The 18,517-nt window shown below is 40.2% G+C and overlaps 1 protein-coding gene across 1 annotated transcript in view; it reads left to right on the forward strand.

The window, feature by feature from the left end:
* Window positions 1-18,517, forward strand: part of LOC119728107 — a 98,411-nt gene that overhangs the window by 72,416 nt on the left and 7,478 nt on the right. The window contains exons 47-65 of the mRNA XM_038200179.1: window positions 64-227; window positions 1,151-1,237; window positions 1,998-2,130; window positions 3,118-3,275; window positions 3,861-4,086; window positions 5,816-5,851; window positions 7,579-7,964; window positions 8,262-8,357; window positions 8,987-9,422; window positions 10,286-10,437; window positions 11,598-11,755; window positions 12,447-12,696; window positions 13,368-13,454; window positions 14,135-14,267; window positions 15,092-15,243; window positions 15,899-16,130; window positions 16,542-16,702; window positions 17,585-17,671; window positions 18,229-18,367. Coding sequence (XP_038056107.1) covers window positions 64-227; window positions 1,151-1,237; window positions 1,998-2,130; window positions 3,118-3,275; window positions 3,861-4,086; window positions 5,816-5,851; window positions 7,579-7,964; window positions 8,262-8,357; window positions 8,987-9,422; window positions 10,286-10,437; window positions 11,598-11,755; window positions 12,447-12,696; window positions 13,368-13,454; window positions 14,135-14,267; window positions 15,092-15,243; window positions 15,899-16,130; window positions 16,542-16,702; window positions 17,585-17,671; window positions 18,229-18,367 — 3,273 coding nt within the window. The remainder of the gene's footprint in view (window positions 1-63; window positions 228-1,150; window positions 1,238-1,997; window positions 2,131-3,117; window positions 3,276-3,860; window positions 4,087-5,815; window positions 5,852-7,578; window positions 7,965-8,261; window positions 8,358-8,986; window positions 9,423-10,285; window positions 10,438-11,597; window positions 11,756-12,446; window positions 12,697-13,367; window positions 13,455-14,134; window positions 14,268-15,091; window positions 15,244-15,898; window positions 16,131-16,541; window positions 16,703-17,584; window positions 17,672-18,228; window positions 18,368-18,517) is intronic.

Consider the following 18,517-nt stretch of genomic DNA (forward strand, 5'->3'; position numbering starts at 1 on the left):
ACTACATTTCTAGTCTTGAGTATCTCTCACGGTATGTGGGACATCTTTGCTTTATTGTTTCAGACGCTGCAGATACCAACTGGAAGGCCCTAATCCAAACTAGCGACCTGGAGAGTGCAGGCACCACAGCCAACGTCTACTTGACTGTGTTTGGAGAAACGGGCCGATCGCAGAGCCATATACTGCAAGGACAGACACTGGACGCTAACACTGAACAAGAATTTGAGGTCAGTTCATTTATGTCATGAAAAACTTTTGCTAAGGCCCAAAGATTATGGATTCATTACAATACTTCACATTCAGCACCTAGAAGCAATTATTACCATCATTGATGGACAAAAAGCTTTATTAAGTTTTTATTTTCTGAATCAATGATCAGGGGTAATAATAAGGTAAAGCGCTTTGATCCTAGTTAAAAGCGCTATATAAGCACCTGTTATTATTATATGTGTAAAGGTACCACTAAGGAGACACGTTATCATAATTTCTTCGCACGATGGGAGATATTGGTCATTAGGGAGACATTTTATGTTTCCCTAATGTCACAGTCGCCCTTTAGTGGCACAATTTTGCTGTCGCAATTAGGTTATATTTGTTGCTCGTGGTTTAATTAGTAAACATACCGAAATTCGTGGAAAAAGGACAAGGGAATATTGGGTTAGGGCACATTTAAGTTTGAAAAATTGTGTGCACAAGTCTACGGGGATGTCTCCCAAATGTCCAATCCAGGACAATATTTATTATTATTATTATTATTAATGAAACCAAGGATTCCTCAAAAGCGCCCTGGGCCGTGTAAGCTTTGTAGCTCACAAGTCTGAAAACACCTGTAGAGAGAAGACAATGAGAAGCAATTACAGTTTTAGAGGTGGGAGGAAAACCCCAGAAGAACATTCTGGGTGGAAAAGTCACGGAATCAGGTAGGGACTGAAAACCCAATCGACATGTGGACCAGGACAGGAATCGAACCTGGGCCTCAGAGGTGGAAGGCAAGGAAAGTAACCACTGCGCTAACCTGACTCCAATACATACCCTCGATAAACCGATTCAGTTCAAGTGGGCGAGAGTTCTTTATAACACCCATAGAAAGTGCTGTTTCAATAATACATCATACATATAATGATTGTTTATTGTATACATTTCTTACCAGGTTGATATTGGTGAAATCGGTGAGATTACTAAGATACGGCTGGATCACGATGATTCTGGGGCTAGTCCTGCATGGCATGTGCAACAGGTAACGTTACAAAATATCTTCAAACTTCAATATTCTAATAAATCACTTGATGATGTCCTCATAACATTGACTTTGTATTGAGTAGTTATGTTGCAAGATCTATATACATACCAAGTTTCGGTCCCATCAGATTTTTGAATTCAAACTTCAATCTCCTAACAAATCACCTGATGATGTCCTCATAACATTGAATTTGTATTGAGTAGTTATGTTGCAAGATCTATATACATACCAAGTTTCGGTCCCATCAGATTTTTGAATTCAAACTTCAATCTCCTAACAAATCACCTGATGATGTCCTCATAACATTGAATTTGTATTGAGTAGTTATGTTGCAAGATCTATATACATACCAAGTTTTGGTCCCATCAGATTTTTTTTTTTATCTGTACATGTTGCTCTGAGATTTCATTGTTTTGCAGACAAGACTTTTATTATAGGGTCTTTGTTTGTAACAAGTTTCAGTAGGATTTGAGTCCTAGAATTGACCAAATCCATCTTGAAAACTGTGCCAAAAAACTCAGAAGAAAGTTTCATGCTAAAAAAAATACAGACATGGCTTTGGTAGTAAAGTTAAAAGCTGAGAATTTAAGTCAAGTAAATGATAAGTCAGTCATAAATCAAATTTCAAGTTAGGTCATAGAATAGCTTGTCACTTGATTTCTGACTTAATGACTTGTGATGGTAACACTGCAATTTGTACAATTCTGTGAAATGCCGTAAGATAGATATGATGCACGATTTTGCTTTGTACTTGCAGGTGCGACTGGTCCATCCAACCAAGCCAGAGCTGGTGTTCCGAGTCAACGCCTGGCTGTCATCCGACCAGGGTGATAATCCAAGCACTATCAGGGAAGTAGCTGCTATCAGGCCTGGAGCGGATCCACTGCCAGGTATGGACAACCAGGCTAGGGCCATTTCTGAAACTGCGACTTTACCTCCGGTGTTGGTTTCGTCTCTCCTGAAGCTTTTAATGTTGAAATCCAATTGAAATACTGTGAACCGTGGCCCCATATTTATGGGGTTGGATGTTAAGCTAAACTTTGGGGCCCAAAATCATGAAAATAGAGCCTAGATGCAAAGCCTGAGACAGAGCAAGGGGTTGACATTCAAATCACTAAAAACATTGACTGAAAATGTGATGGAGCATTAAAAATGAAATCATTTTACAGTGTTTTGCAGGTTCAAAGCCCTTTGAAAACAAATTAGGTTTTGAAAGCTTCTAGGGTTGAATACTTAATGATATGCACAAACATGCGGTGGAGGATAACTATACTTCACTTATTTCTTTCGCGTGTGAAATTTCACAGATGTTATCTTGTCTCGCAAGTTACTCATAAAGCTAAGTCATAAGTCAGTCACTAGTCAACATCACAGGTTAATCACAAGTTGAATCCCAATGCTTGGCGTGGGTCGCTAGTGCGTAAAATGCTTGCCTTTCACCACTGTGGCCCGGGTTCGATACCTGGCTCGGACCATACGTGACGACGTGAGTAGAGTTGTTCGTTGATTCTGTCTTGTGCCACAGGGTTTCTCTCATGGCTCAATGGTTTTCCTCCCTCCGCAAAAATCAACACTTTTGATCTCTGGCTGTGCTGCGTGGTCAGACATGAGTCGTATGGCGGCTGCCAAAGGTTATGCCTTCGGCTCAACCACGTTGTAGCCACGTCCTTCGCAATTCAGCTTCTCAGCTGCGAGTAAGGATGATTAGCCTCCCAAATTATTATTATTATTAAGTAACAGGAGATGAACTGTGACTGAAGAATACCTTTTTCACAGTTCATTTGGAATAGCTTATCGTTTAACTGGAGACTGGGTGACATATGATCGACATGTGATGACTAGATGGCTACCGTAATACCTGCTTGTTTGTTTCGCAGTGGTTACGTACACTGTACAAGTCTACATCAAGGAGGATCCCGATAGTGCATCTACAAACCCCAGCCTATACATAGCACTGATAGGCGAGGCGGGAGAGATGGCTAAAAGAGAACTCATCAGGACGGGTAAACCGGTCTCCGAAGATGGCAAAGTCAAGGTAAGGCTGGGTCTGAATCACTTGGCTACGGCTAGCCATTACGCATGCGCTTATGGAAGCCGCTGTAGCCACTTCCATAGACACGTGTGTAATTGGAAGCCATAACTAAGTAAGTTGGACAGCACCAATGTCAGTGCCTAAGTTTGAATTTGAAATAGCTGTTTGAATGAAGATAAATCAAGAAATCAGTTGAGCAAGCGAAGCATTTTTTTGGCGTGAGGTCTTGGTCTGCTTGTAGAACATGACACCTGAAATAGACCTGCGCTCTGGCGGCCTTTGTTTCATTTTAACACTCCACTGCTTTCTAAATTACTGTGCTAAGCCTAAATCGGCTGAGTACCAGCGACAGGCAATGTACATAGTATAACATTTTGGCTGGTAACCTGTGTTTCTTTGGTAGGCAGATATTTATGCTATGCATATTTCTGTACCCAGAAGCTTGAATTTGGCCGTAATCCCTTAGTGGCCAACTTACTGGCCATTTCACTGGCCACTTTGCTGCCCAAGTCACTGGCCACCATTTCACCAGCCATTTTTTTTAAAATTCATTTTGTTTTAAAGCATACTCTTAATTCTTTCCGTTAGGTGGACACTGTCAGTTTCGAGGCCATTTCTGTCGGCTGGCTGCAACAGGCCGTTCTAAGCATCAGCTCCGACGAAAAGCAAGACACGTGGTTCGCGGAGAAGGTCACCGTGCAAGAAGGAAAGTACGCCACGACGCGGTCCGTCTTCCCCTGTAAGATGTGGTTCGGCAACGCGATCATCGGGGAGGACGGAAACACGGTCTTGCAGACTGATCTACAACCAGAAGGTATAAGCTGATTTTTGTTTGAAATGATGTACTCATATATTTGTAACTCTTATCCCAATTTTACAAAACTACTAAGCACAGAAACTTGCGAAGCCTACAAAAAAATATTGATGGACAAAAACGGGTTACGAGATTCAAAAAGTCATCTACTCATAGTCCAGGGTCAAAGTTCATGAAATTGGGTAGCGAAGAAATTGGCTAAGTCCAGGAAATATTTAGGGAGCAAAAACCACTGATCTCTATAAACGTGATAAAGAGTGGATAGCGTATGCCCATACGCTGTACATTTACTTATTTTTGCATTTTGACCAGTTCGCCTGGAACTTCCAAAAATGGCCGCCGATATAGGAACATTCCACATGTACATACAGCGCGCGCTGTATCCAGATTTGACGTGCATTTTGTTCACGTACATGTATTATGTTCTCAAAAGGTTTCCGTCGTGAATATTCCAAACGTCGCAAAACGTGAACTGCGGCATTCAAAAAGTGAACCACGACGTTTGAAAAATTGCGATCTGTGGTCAGTGGTGGTGATGGACAAACGGTGAACCACGATGTTACAAAAGTGAATCACAACTGCCTATAAAGACGGCAACTTGTACTTTATAGAACACCAGCCGGTCTCTCCAATATGGCTTCAAATGGCTTTCTTCTGCGGTTCTCTGTGCGCTGCCCAGTCTTTATGTAGAGATCTGTGGCAAACATAGTTCACCAGCCAAAATGCCATTGCTGTATAGTATGTCCCCAAAAAAGTGTCCGCCTAAATATTATTGAAATAACAACAAAACGGCAAAGTAAATATTGAAAATGTTTAATTGTGCAGATACTCCTTATCCCTGGCCTAAACCCCTATGAGTTTCATTTAAGTTCAGTCACGCATCACTGCACAATGGTTAATTGATCACAACATTTTTGGACACTGTGACCAAGTTCCTTGCCTTAATCAATTTCGGTGCTGTGTTATATAAGCTGTGTTTAACACTATATGTTGTGAAACAGGGCTGCGGGTGGGATTGGAATCATTTGCCTGGCTATCGGTCATCATAGACCTTTATCATGCTGCCACCATTTTAGTCATGTTCCCTGTATCCAATAAAAGTACTCAATGATAATCTTTTTTGTGCAAAAAGGAACCAGACTATTTTTCCTTCAAGCCTCGCTTTGGTTACGTTGATTTGAATGGAAAAAAAATTACGATGGCCGCAACATGATAATGGTCTATTGCAAGACCTCAGTTTAATGCTCACGGACAAATGAGGACTGGTAGCCTGGCAAATGAGTCAATTTCATTTTGTTGTTAACTTGTAATACAAAAGGGGGATTATTGTTATCTTTCTTAACAAAAAAAAAGTTCTCTGTGTAAGAAATTGAAATGTAAAAAAAATGGAAATGTAACTGGAAAAAAAAATGCGTTATTACAGATCAGATGAAATATTGACAATTGAGAGTAGTTGACGTATTCATGTCATTGTGTTTTGCCTGAGCACGGAAAATAATAATTTGAGCATGTAAGGATTGAAACCAAACCATTCTACTCCACTACTAACTTTGAATGCAGTTTTAAAATGTATTGGTTTGAACGATTGGAATGCTCTTAAGTAGTCATGGATTTGCTCTGACGAACTTGAATGCCACGCCTGTTTTCTTAAAGTAGCTTGAGAAGGATAGAAATGCACGTATTATTTTTGGAAGAAGTTGATTTTAATTGGTGGACTTTTTATGCCAAGGCACGCCTGTTTTGGAGCAACATTTAACGATTGAAGGCAAGTTGATGTGGCACGGTTGTTTTTGAAGCACAGTTTTCACCAACACATTTCACACTGACTTGTATATTGTTTTTTCTACTCTTCATAAAAACACACACCCCTTTTGCACAGATATCTAATGTTAAATAGCACTCTGTTTATCACTTACAGCACATATCTTTTTGAAGATGTTCTTTGCACTGATTTTACGACTTATGTCACCCTTGGCACCCCTTAAGCACATTATTTCATGCTTGACTAAATCCTGGCTTATTCAAGTTTTTTACACCAACAACTTCGCACAATTGTGTATTTGCCTGCAATCGGGGATCCCCTATTGTCCCTCTTTTGTTTGTATGGGAGGAAGACCTCCCATATGTTTTGTACACGAATCCCAATTGGGGACCTCTCGGGAATTGGGGACCCTATTGTCCTCTATTGTTCAACGTTCCCTATTGAATGCAGAAACAAACTCACACACTTTTTGTAACTTTATTTTTACCAATTTCTTGGGAAATACACTCGCCAAAGGAACAAGGTGATACAAATAATATATCAAATATTCAGGTTCAAAAATTATCTTGGTATTTTTCTAGAAATTCCTGAATCGACTAAAATCCTACAAAATTAATTTAAACATTATTATAGTCAGTTTCTCTTTGCGATTTATTTGAAAGTTTGTAATTAAAAACGGGACCTCTCTGAGTGACTGAGTGATCCCCGTTAGCTATTTTCCAGGTTTGTAGCATTGCTAACGTTGCTAGCATCGTGACTTTGGGCGTGATCCCTGACTACATGGCATATACGGGTTTACGGCTTCTGACTAGCGCTCCATGAACAAAGATATTGACAGAGTGGGGAACCACCAACATAGGGCTGGATAGCTCAGTTGGTAGAGCACCAGCTACTCAGTTGGTAGAGCACTGCTAGAGCACCGACTGCAGAGCTCAAAATCCATCAACATACCTTTCATTCATTTGGTTTCCATGTACTTTGAAAATTTGGTAAAATGATGTAATTGTAACCATGTCACAAATGAGTGTAAATTAATGTTGTGCAAACCCGACCCAAAACCGACCCGACCCGACCCGACCCGAAACTGAGGGTCGGATCAGCTTATCCATCATTTCAGTCGGGTCGGGTCCGTTTCAGACGTGATTTTTGGGTCGGGTCGGTTAAGCCATCTTGTGAAAAACCCGAATTAAACCGAAATAAACTGAAAAAAGACTGAAATTCACGCGGTGCAATATTGTTGCAGAATTAGTGTGCCTGGTACTACCAACGTCAACCCACTGCGTGAATAATGTGCATGTAGTTTGCGGTCTATCACGCACGGTGTATAACGTGTAGGCCCACCAATAAACGTTATGAGTCTTCACCGTACCGTACAGTATGATTCTTTACTACATTTTTCATGCGATGTGGGTATTAGTTCAGGCACAAAAAGCAAGATATTTGGGATTTTGTCGGTTTGGTTTCAGGTAGGCTCAGGTCGGTTTCTGCTTGAATTTCTGTCAGTTTGGGTCGTATTTGGGGAGTTCAGATCGGTTTCGGTTCAGATTCGATTTATATCTACAATGTTTTTCGGGTTCCGATGCACAACATTAGTGTAAATCGTGTTTTGTCTTGATCTTATTGTTTCCTCCGATGATACACTGCAACACATTCAAACTGTTTATAAATTTTCATTGTAAACATTTTAGTTGATAAATTTTATCACCAAGTTTTTGTTTTAATTCATTAAGGTGAGGAGGCAGTCCCCAAAGATAACAAGGAAGCAGAGAATGAGGATGATGGGGAGTCTGCTTCCAAAGGGAACTGGACCATCTGGATCACCCCTGGCAAAGAGGATGGAATGGGCTCCAACTCCGGCCTCTCCGTACAAGTGTATGGGGAGAAGGGGAGGAGTGAGGTCATTCCATTGCAGCCACAGGGGGTTTACAAGGAGGCAAAGGAGGGTGAAGGCGAGGAGGAAAAGGTGGACGAAGAGAAGAAAGAAGGGGCGGAGGAACCGGCTGAGGAGGGGGAGACGGCGAGCAGGGAGCCTGAGGCTGAGACTGAGAAGGCAGAGGAGAAAGGAGACGGGGAACAAGACCTGTCATTCCCTGCAGGATCCACCAACGATTTTGACGTAAGCATTGTCCAATAGACTAGAAAATGTATTTGTACGAACATGAACAGGAAACCAAGGATATATATTGGCGTTATCGGCAATATTGGCTGAAGAGCAACTTAAAGTATTTCTGAATTTAAGCAAATTGTTTGAGGAAGTTTATAGAGAACTGTTTTTCAGAACAGAATGAAAATTTCCCATCTTCTTGCGTTTAACACTATCAACAGAAATCAAGTTGCTCAAAACTCTCATATGTCAAGGAAAAATTGTGTTCTTCTTTCTGATTTTTGATTTTTCTTTTTTTTTGATGTGCAGATTAATGTAGGAGAGATCGGTCCAATCTACAAGATCCGTCTTTTATTAGAGGCTGGCGATGAGAAAGATGAAACACCAAGCATTTTCTTGGATAAGGTAAGAAAACTTTTTACAATTCCGTGATGGATTGCTTACATGTAGATTGTTTAGATTTCTTAAAATGGAAGCCTTTTTCAGTAATGGAATGTTTGATTTTTGCACTTTCATCCGTAGTCATTCTTTACTTATGGCAAAGAATGTAAATATGAATAAAATATAAATAAGTGAAGAAAAAAAGTTGTATGACTTTATCATTGTTTTTAAGTTGCAGCCTAAACCAAGGTCTGTATAGCTTTACAGTTACATTTTATTTGAAATGCTTGCAAGACTGAATGACTTGTGATTTATGGAGAGTTGTCCTTTCAGTCAAAATCAGTCGAGTGTCTGTTTTTAACAGTTAAGAGCTCCCAGCCTACATAAAGCATGATTGACTGGCTGTGACTGTTTATGTAACTTGATACAGCTATGCTTTGACTGTAGGTGATTGGTAAGCCAGCTGTGCTTACCACTTGCCTGCTTTTGTCTGTTGACTGAATTTGACTAGTCACAGTGCTTGCTTCCAATATGACCTGACTGTTGGTGACTAGCCTGTGTAAAAGGCATGGCAGGGAAGAGGATTGATTTTTTGACTGTCTGTGACTGTTCAAACAGCAGGAGGGTTAACCCATTTTTATTGCGGTGTACAGATAAAAATGAAGGACAAAGACACCGACCAGGAGTTTCACTTTTTCGTCGACCGCTGGCTCCGTCGCTCGGAAGACGTCAAGCTTCCCACTTCAGCCCCCAGCCCTCCGGATGCACAGCCGGAACCCGAGGCAAAACAGGAACAGAAGAACGACAAGAAGGCAAAAGACAAGAAACCGGAGGACAAGGCGAAATCCTCCAAAGCTGGGAAGACGAGGAGCAAGAAAGATGAGAAAGGAAAAGCCGAGGGGAAGAGGAACAAGTCAAAGATTGCTGAAGAGGATGATGAGAAGGCAAAGGAGCCTGAAGCGAAAGATGCAGTGCAAGAAAAACCTGAAGAAAAGACGCAAGAAGGCAAGACGGGTCAGACGGAAGAAGAGGTCGCAGATTGCTACTTGGAGCTGCCTGCCATCAGGCCTGATATACCTCCACTACCAGGTAACGTATTTAACAATTTGTGACTGCTGTGATGTGGCCCATGGTATTTTTAACACCCGATGGCATAGGCTGCTAAAAAGGGGGGAGGTGGAATTGGCAAGGGGGCATTTTCCCCTACACTTTATATAAAAAAATTGTTTTGCCTGCCTACTTTCATGACTTTTGGATTCCCTCCATAAAGACTTAAAACTTAGCCTCCAACTTTTCAAATATGTTTGGCCACCTTTGTCTGAGGATGCCCTGTGGCCACAGCACAGCAGTGAACAATGAAAAAAGTGCACTAAATTGCAACAATTAAGTTTTACAAGTGTTTGTAGAAGTGCAACATGTAACTAAAGAAGTTAAGCTCTTTTACTACTTGTCAGATGGGAAGGGAGTGAGGCCCAGTGGTTAGGGTTTGTGATTCACGATCAGAGGATCAGCGGGGTTCAGATGATGATGGTTGTCATGTTGTGTCCTTGGGCAAGCCACTTCACCCCAGGCATGCAACTTTTCCTCGGATCCGCTGATTTCCTCGTATTTTACTTCTCATGAATGCCATTAGAAATTGAAAAACACTGTACAAAGTCTTGTGTGGTTTGGAGTTTCCTCGTTTTTTCTTAATTCCCAGTTGCATGCCTGTCACCCTCGTCTTGCCTTTCTCCACCCAGGACAATATTGGGTACTTGCATTAGCTGGGGAGTAACTTTCGATGGACTAGCATCCATCCAGGGGAATAGATATATTCTCAGTCGTTTCATGCCAATGAAACCGGAGATAAACACTAGCATGCTGAGCCATATTGACTTGAGACTTGATTTGAGTAATTATTAAGTGTTCTACCTGAAGTTGAACTTCTGTGTCTTTTTGTGATTTAATTGCAGTCTACAAATATGAGCTGTTGGTGCGTACCGGTGACAAAGGAGCGGCATCGTTGAGTGACGTCATCTACGCAACGGTGTACGGAGAGAGAGGGGACATGGGCTGTAGGATTCTACGCAAGTCAAACAATCAGGTCATGTTCCATCAAGGACAGGTCAGTTAAAAAGAAAATCAAAGACTTCTTTTTGAAGTAATGTTTTTAATCTCCATGGTACACATACATGTACTTTCTCCAAAACTGTTTCAGAATGACATTTTTACAGGGCGTGCTCTCAAAAAAAGTAAGTTCGTCAAAGAGGAGAAAAAAAAATGAATACATTTACATCTTGAAGAAAAATTCCATTTCACTGTCAGCAGTGTCGCATGGAACTTTTTACCTCAACATACACAACATATATTGTGTCGTGCTAATGCTATTTACATACTTATCCTACATAATATGCTTATCCTTACATACATGTAATAAAATGGTTATGTCTGGATGTAAAACAAAATGCATTTTTTTTTTTTATCACTATGTGATTGAAAGGCGTGTAGATGTACAAAACACAGTTCTTTTTTTTTTTTTTTTTTATCTAGTCTGGGTAGCATTTGAACATTTTTTAATCCACATGTTTGTATCAGAGTCTTTTTAGAATATTTCTATGTTTTAACATTATGCATAAAAAAATAATGGTCTTTTTAGAATACTTTAATGTCGAACATATGTATAAATGTTTTTTTTTTTTCCAATGATTTCTGTTAATTGTAAATTGTAAACCATCGCAATTCAGTCTTCGGACAGCGAGAATGGTACGAACAATAAAAAAAACCTTCAATTCCAATACATAAAGACATTTGGTATGAGTACAAAGCATCATACTAACACTTTTTGTACATCATGAGGCCACGCATTTATAAAAAGAAGCAGACGAACTCGTCTACAAATTGGGTTTTGGCCTTGTGGCATATAGGGCACAGACATGCTACATTATTCTGTATTCCAACTTTCTCTTAGAGGGGCCTCGTAGCCGAGCGGTTAGAGCGTGGAGCTATGGAGTGGAAGGTTGGCGGTTTGAATCCCATTCGGACCAAAAACTAGAAAACTCTCTCTGACGACCCAACAGTAAAATGGGTACCTGACTCGTTCAGGGAAGGTAAGACGGCGAGAGGAGAGGACTGGGCCCCGCCACTCATATGCCGCGCCCAAGACACAGTGGACCTCTAACATCCCACTGCCCCTACGGCCAGTAATGGCTATGGGATCTTAACCTTTACATTAATCATTCCAAAGAAACGGTACCTGACACTGGCCGCTTGATTTTTTTCTCACAGGTTGACGTGTTCACCATGGAGGCAGTTGACATCCTCAGGCCGACCAGCATCACCATGGGCCATCACTCGGAGGGACACGGGGCTGGCTGGTATCTAGACACAGTCACGCTCAAGCAGTCCGCGCAGGCTACTACGCAATATGTCTTCCCTTGCAAACGGTGCGTGCATAAACACTAGAGGGCGACATATATACTGATGAAGACAACCAAGTTACGGCGCACATTTTGTGTGTGAAGTGGTTTGTGCCATAAAAATGAATGTGCATAAAACAGTAGATTGTGTCTTGTATTAACAATGTATAACATTGTATTACATTGTATTACATTGTATTACATTGTATTACATTGTATTACATTGTATTACATTGTATTACATTGTATTACATTGTATTACATTGTATTACATTGTATTACAGAAATTGCGCCAATGGGCCAGCACCTCATAGTACTTTTCATTCTTTTTTCACAGATACATGTAATACACAGAGACCGTACAATTAATGCATTATTCACATGAAAGATGGTGAATTTGCATTGTATTGCTGGGAAAATATCATGAAAACTTTGCAAATATCGTTGTAAAACCATGACTTATTTAAAAAACATTTTCTTTTTTTTAATAGAGACCCTGAACAATTTGGAACTTACATTGCATGCACCCTTAAATATTGAATAAAACTCATTGACTGTAATTACAAAATGCATGTCTTTTGTCAAAATCTATTACAGAAATGGATGTTGACTTTCCGATGAGTTTTTCGACACTTAAAAAAATGGCCTGTATATGGTAACTTTTGTGTCATGTAATGATTTGTGAAAAACTCCTGTTCTTTTGATTTTTCAATTTCAGGTGGATGGATACCGGTGTGGACGACCGCAAACTCGAACGCACCCTCCCCCTCCTGGGTGAAGTGGAATGTCCCGAGCCTGCGACCTCTGACACCAGAGGTCACTGGCAGGTCAAGGTTCAGACCAGCGACAAGCCAGACGCGGGCACTACAGCTAAGGCGTGCCTGGTTGTGTATGGAGACAAGGGGCAATGTTCCACGCATCAACTGGAGAGGGAGACATTTCAACCTGGAACAGAAGAGGAATTTGAGGTATTTCTTTGAATGATCCATTAATTTCATTTGTGTTCCTTGTTAATCTTAATCCCTAAAATGTATCAAAAACGAAACACGGTCAGCAACCGATTTCACAAAACTACATATTAACTTGCATATGAGTATGCAGCTGAACGGCATATTGTCCTCAAATTGTGATCAATTACTCTAAAACTTGGCGTAGATGTAGAGAATGTTTTGAATATTTACACAACTCGAACCAGGAGAACACAGGTTTATAAATTCATTGGGGAGTTAATACAATGTAATACAATGTAATACAATGTTATAAAATGTAATACAATGTAATACAATGTAATACATTGCTAATACAATGTTATACAATGTAATACAATGTAATACAATGTAATACATTGTTAATACAGGTGCTAATGGGTGAAGTATAGACGAATCCGGGCAAGTGATTACTGTACACTCATGAGGCCCCCTTCAATGCAGAAATCATTGTGCACACTGTTGTACACAGCGACTGGCCATTGACGGATTTTCTGGACAATAGCTAGCACATTGCTTTTCGCCATTGAAGGGGGCCGTCGTTATAGAATTGATAGTGGGCTTGCATTGGTCTAAAGAATGCACCTAAAGAACAGGCAGCACTGTGTACAGTACATAGCCTGACCAAGAATTTAACACTGTTTTCTTCACAGATAAGTGTTGGTGACATCGGACCTGTCAGTAAGATCCGTCTGGAGCATGACAATTCTGGTGATAGCCCAGCGTGGCATGTCAATTCAGTAAGTATCTACATCAGGTGATGTCCATACGAGACCATAGAGTACCGTAGCATCTTGGCCTAGAGTACAACCTAAGATCAGTGTAAAAGATGTTGAAATCAGGTCAGGCCTGTGGAGGTGCTTTCCGTGTTTCCTTGGGCAAGGCAATTTATCACAATTTCCTTCTCTCTACCCAGGAGTGAGCGGAGTTAGGCAGAAATTGTTGTTGGTCATAAAACTGTTAAAATCCAAAACAAAACAAAGTTTTGCTTTAATTCAGTTGATTGCTAAACTAGAAACAACTCATGCAATAAGCTTTTTCAATCCACGTGAAAATGGAGCTTAAAATAATACTTTAGAAAAAAAAAAAATTATCCGCAAACTATTTGTACCATATTCTGAAGTTCCATTAACCGTGATTTGTTGAATGGGAGGTTTGCGGTAACACCATGTGAATGATATCTCCAAGTGAGTTGTGTCATTCTGAGAAGAACCAGTTGGTTTAACTCGATGTTTCAAACAGTGTGCTCGGTTTGTCATCAGGAGACTGCGATTCGTCCACAGAATATAAAGATTCTGACAAAAAATGGTTTCCTCAAGGACTGATATGTTTGAGAGAAATTCTCTGGTCTTCTATTTGGTATTAACCTTGACTTTGAGAGACAAAGTGGAAATCTTTGTGCTGTTTTTTTCATAACCAGGTGACAATGAAGGACCTGGACACCAACGAGGAGTTAGACTTTAAGATGGACCGTTGGTTGGCCCGTGATGAAGACGACGGTCAGATATGCCACGAGGTCCCGGCGGTCAGAGAGGGAAAGGATTCATTGCAAGGTACTGGCTCCGTGTACACAAACAGAAAATTGAAGACTATATATGAGACATTCTTGCAAAATGAGACAGAACTGGGCAAAGGTGTTGATTTTTGGGTTTATTTGGTGCCGGTAAGAGGAGAGAAAATCAAATTCTCCTTACAATTCTGTTTCTTGCACTTCAATCGGACTTTCCGTTGACAAGTTATGGCTTTTTAAAGTTCGCATTTATCAACGTGTCAAGAAAGTAAAGAACTGAGAAAAAGAGTTTTGTAGTCATAAAAATGAAAGATGCCAATTGTTTTTGCTTAAAAACACTTTTATTCCATAATTTTTATACTATTTCTTTAAAATATGTAGTAGACATTGCAAAGGTTACAAATATCAATAAATCTGAAAGTCAAAAAAAAAATAAAAAATTGTTCATTTTTTTTTCATTTTTCACCGTCTCAGTTTTGCCAGAACGCCTCAAATATTTCCAAAATTTGTTTGGAAAAAAAAGAGGAAAAAGTTGCATGGTTATGGAAACTTTCAGAACATACACAATATAACAGCTGTTCCTAAAACTCAATTTTTCACTTCATTGAATTATTAAATTGTGTTCAGATATAAAATAACAGCCATCAAACCTGACTTTGGCCAACCAGGAGAGGGCGGGGTTCTAAAAGGTGACAAAATGGCGTTTATTGCGATTTGGAAACAGATGGCCAGAAGTGATCATAAAAATTAAGCTTGTCACCTCCCCCCCCCCTAATTTTACGAAACTGAGAAAAATAAACTGTGAAGATATTGAATATAATTGTCATCATCATTGATTTTTTTTTGTTGGTATTCTGCGTATTTCAGTGTATAGCTACCAGGTCAAAGTTCACACTGGGGACCGAGACAATGCCACCACTGAGGGCGCTATTCATATGACCTTGCACGGCTCTCGTGGCGACAGCGGTCAACGGCTGCTGGTGACGTCAAACAACAGTCAGAAGTTTGCCAAGGGACAGGTACCAGTCAGCCGTGTTTTGCATATTTCTTAAAAAATAATTGACTCTCTCTCCACAGTGCCAATAAACGGGTCTGTGAAATAAATCTTACACTGCCTCTTAAACAGTACAAAAACAGTGAGACATCCTTTAAAGCTACAGTCCATCATTTGTAATTTGTGCATTTTGTTCGTTTGAAGCAACAAAAGAGTTCAAAATTTAATGAAGGATACTGAGCAACTAACCTGATGAAGTTTCAGCTAAGCTTCAGCTGTACATTTCGAGAAAAACAGCATTATAAGATCTCAATTTCAAATCAAAAGTTACTGAATCATGTTTTGAATTGTTTTGAATTGCAGCTATACGCGACGTCGCGCACTGATCTGACGAATTACAACAATTGCGTCGTTCCAATACTTGTGCGCGCTGCGCTGAATAACAAAACGAACTACTCATTTAAATTTTCCTACGGTGCTTCTTAAGAATCACCGTTGGAAATGCCTTCTTTCGTTGATTACTTCAAAATGACAGCTTCCCAGAAAGAATAATTTCACAGGGAGTTTAGTTCCCTTACTATCTTTCAACCAAGTTTGTTTTTCAAGAATAATTACGCCAGTTACTTTTCGGATGGCTGCAAATGATGGACTCTAGCTTTAAGTTTTTTTTCCCTCATCAGATTGACACCTTCACCATACAAGCCGTGGACCTAGGCAAAGTGCACACCATCTCGGTGCGCAATGATTCCCTTGAACCGTCCCAGGCGTGGTATCTGGAGAAGGCTGCCGTCAAGACGTCACCGACAGCCGAACAGGAGTTTGTCTTCCCGGCCTCGCGATGGATCGGCCAGGCGGACGCGGAGAGCGAAGAGTTGAGGACGGCTGAGAACAACGTCGAGTTGCTGGTGCAAGGTTTGTTTGCGGCAGCAATTCTTGTCTTGAGGTCTTCTAAATTAAATCTTTGTCTTGACTAAGTTTGATTAAGATACAAGCCTTGCAAGTTGCCAAAGTGCTGGACAAAAGAATGTGTACAAAGCTAGATGGGATTTGGGGGAGAAGAACAAGAAAAGGATCCAGAAAAAAACAGGAAAAAAATCAGCACAAAAACAACGGCTTTTCCCAAACTATCCATGAAGTCAAAATTGGCATTGAGCATCTATGAAGGCAATATGTTCCTAAGTTCAGAAGGAATGTGCACATTACAATTGTTGGAAATGTATAAGTGCTCTTCAGGAATGTTACTTAATGCTTTTTATGCTCTAAAGAGCTGTACAATTCATTTTTTTTTTTTACTCAAATTTGTAACTTTCATTTGGTATTCAGAAAAATGGAAGTGCACCGTCCACACCAGTGACCTGCCCGATTGCGGCACTGATGCCAATGTCTTGCTGGTTGCCTATGGCAACGCAGGCATGTCAAAGGTCATGCCACTGACCAATGGGCAGGAGGGTAACTTTCAACCAGGCAAGAGTGCTGAATTTGAGGTAAATTTCATCTTTCAAGTGTTTTCCAAAATGGCATTGTATTATTTCCAATAGCTTTGTCTTGCTTTGACATTTGATATTGCGAATGGAAGTGTAGTTATGTTACTGCAGTCAAAAGTTTCTCCATTTTCGAACAAGAATTTTTATTTTGTACGAATACAGCATACAGCAGATTATATCACACTTATCATTGGCAGAGCAGTCTTGTGCAGTTGCATGCAACTTGAAGTTCCAATTTTGCTGATTTGTCCAATTGTATACAAATATTGACTGCTTCGAGTGGTGTTGTAAAACTAGCCTCCCGAGGTGATCCATGGACATTCTTTTTTTCCCGAGGGGAAAGCCGAGGGAAAATAGAATGGTCCATGGATCACCGAGGGAGGCTAGTTTTATTTCACTACGAGATACAGCATTCAATATTTGTTTTATGACACTTCACCCACAGATTCTGCTTGGTTTTAATATTTTAAATTATTCAAATCTGAACACAGTTGAAATAAACTTCAATTTCAATACAAAATTGGTGGAAAATGTATTTTTCTCTTCCAAACTATCCCTTCTCTTTGAACCCAACTCTGCAGCGCGCTCTCTTTGGAACAAAACGTGCTACGCGCAACACGCACACCAGCATGCATTTACACACAAATACCGCGCCGTGGATATAGTACTTTGGTTGCTAATGGTATAGTACTTTGGTTGCTACGGGTATAGTTCTTTTGGCCGTTCACAGAAAGATAGCAAAAATAGAAAGTACCATGTGACTCGCTCTCGGCCAATCAAGACACAGAATCTGTAGGTGAGGTGTTATGATATATGTAATCTCATCACAGACATATACACTATGCAATAATGTATGTTTTTTGGTACTAATTTGATTCGTAGCTTGAGCCTGGTTCTTACATCGGCAATATCTACAAGATCCGAGTGGAATTGGACGACGGGAAGGACAAATCATGGCATCTGAAGCAGGTAATTCAAACAGTGAACTAAATGAACTCAACAAGTTTTCTTTCGTTCTTAATTACTGATCGCTTTCTTTATGTTTTTTTTAACTTTATGCTGTACATGTAGTTAGACCCCTGCAGCCAAACTCCCAAAGCAATGTGTAACTGATGCCATGTACAGAATTTATGCAACAAATTTGTTGCACAGCTCATCCAATTTAACTATTTCAGTATAAAATAAAGTTTGATCCAGAGATGCCAACCATTACTCTTTTGGCATGTTCGTTTGGAGTAATTATTAGGATTTTGAGGCATGTTACTACTCTTGAAAATTCCAGCTGTCCTATGCGCCAACATTGTGGTTACTCTGAAAAGTACTGTGGTTACTCTTAAACTTGACTGTTGTCCTATGTATTTACATAAGCATTACTCTTTGCAGGAAGAATCATTACTATTTTGTAGTCTGTAAAGTTGGCATCTCTGTTTGATCTTCAAGAAAATTGTGTTTATTTTTGTCCACTTATTACTGAAAATCTTGATTTAACCAAACTAAAAGTGCTGTGTTTTTTGTCACCTATTCAGGTTGATCTGCAAGATTGCTTCTCAGACGAGAGCCTGACGTTTGAGTACAGCGGATGGCTGTCGCGGAGTCAGAACGACGGAACAGGAGACATCGTCGCTGATTTGCCGGCACTTAGGCCTGATGAAGAACCATTGCCTGGTAGGTATAGACTCAGTGAAGAAATCTTTTGACAAGGGTAATAATAAGCACTTTGAGACCGACCTTTGGTGGTTGAAGTACTCGATAAGTACTACACATTTTGAAGAAATCTAGGAGTACATTTAACCATTTTTTGTCCTGAATGTGCCC

The sequence above is a fragment of the Patiria miniata genome, unplaced genomic scaffold, assembly GCF_015706575.1.
Source record: "Patiria miniata isolate m_02_andy unplaced genomic scaffold, ASM1570657v1 HiC_scaffold_20, whole genome shotgun sequence".
Classification (NCBI taxonomy): domain Eukaryota; kingdom Metazoa; phylum Echinodermata; class Asteroidea; order Valvatida; family Asterinidae; genus Patiria; species Patiria miniata.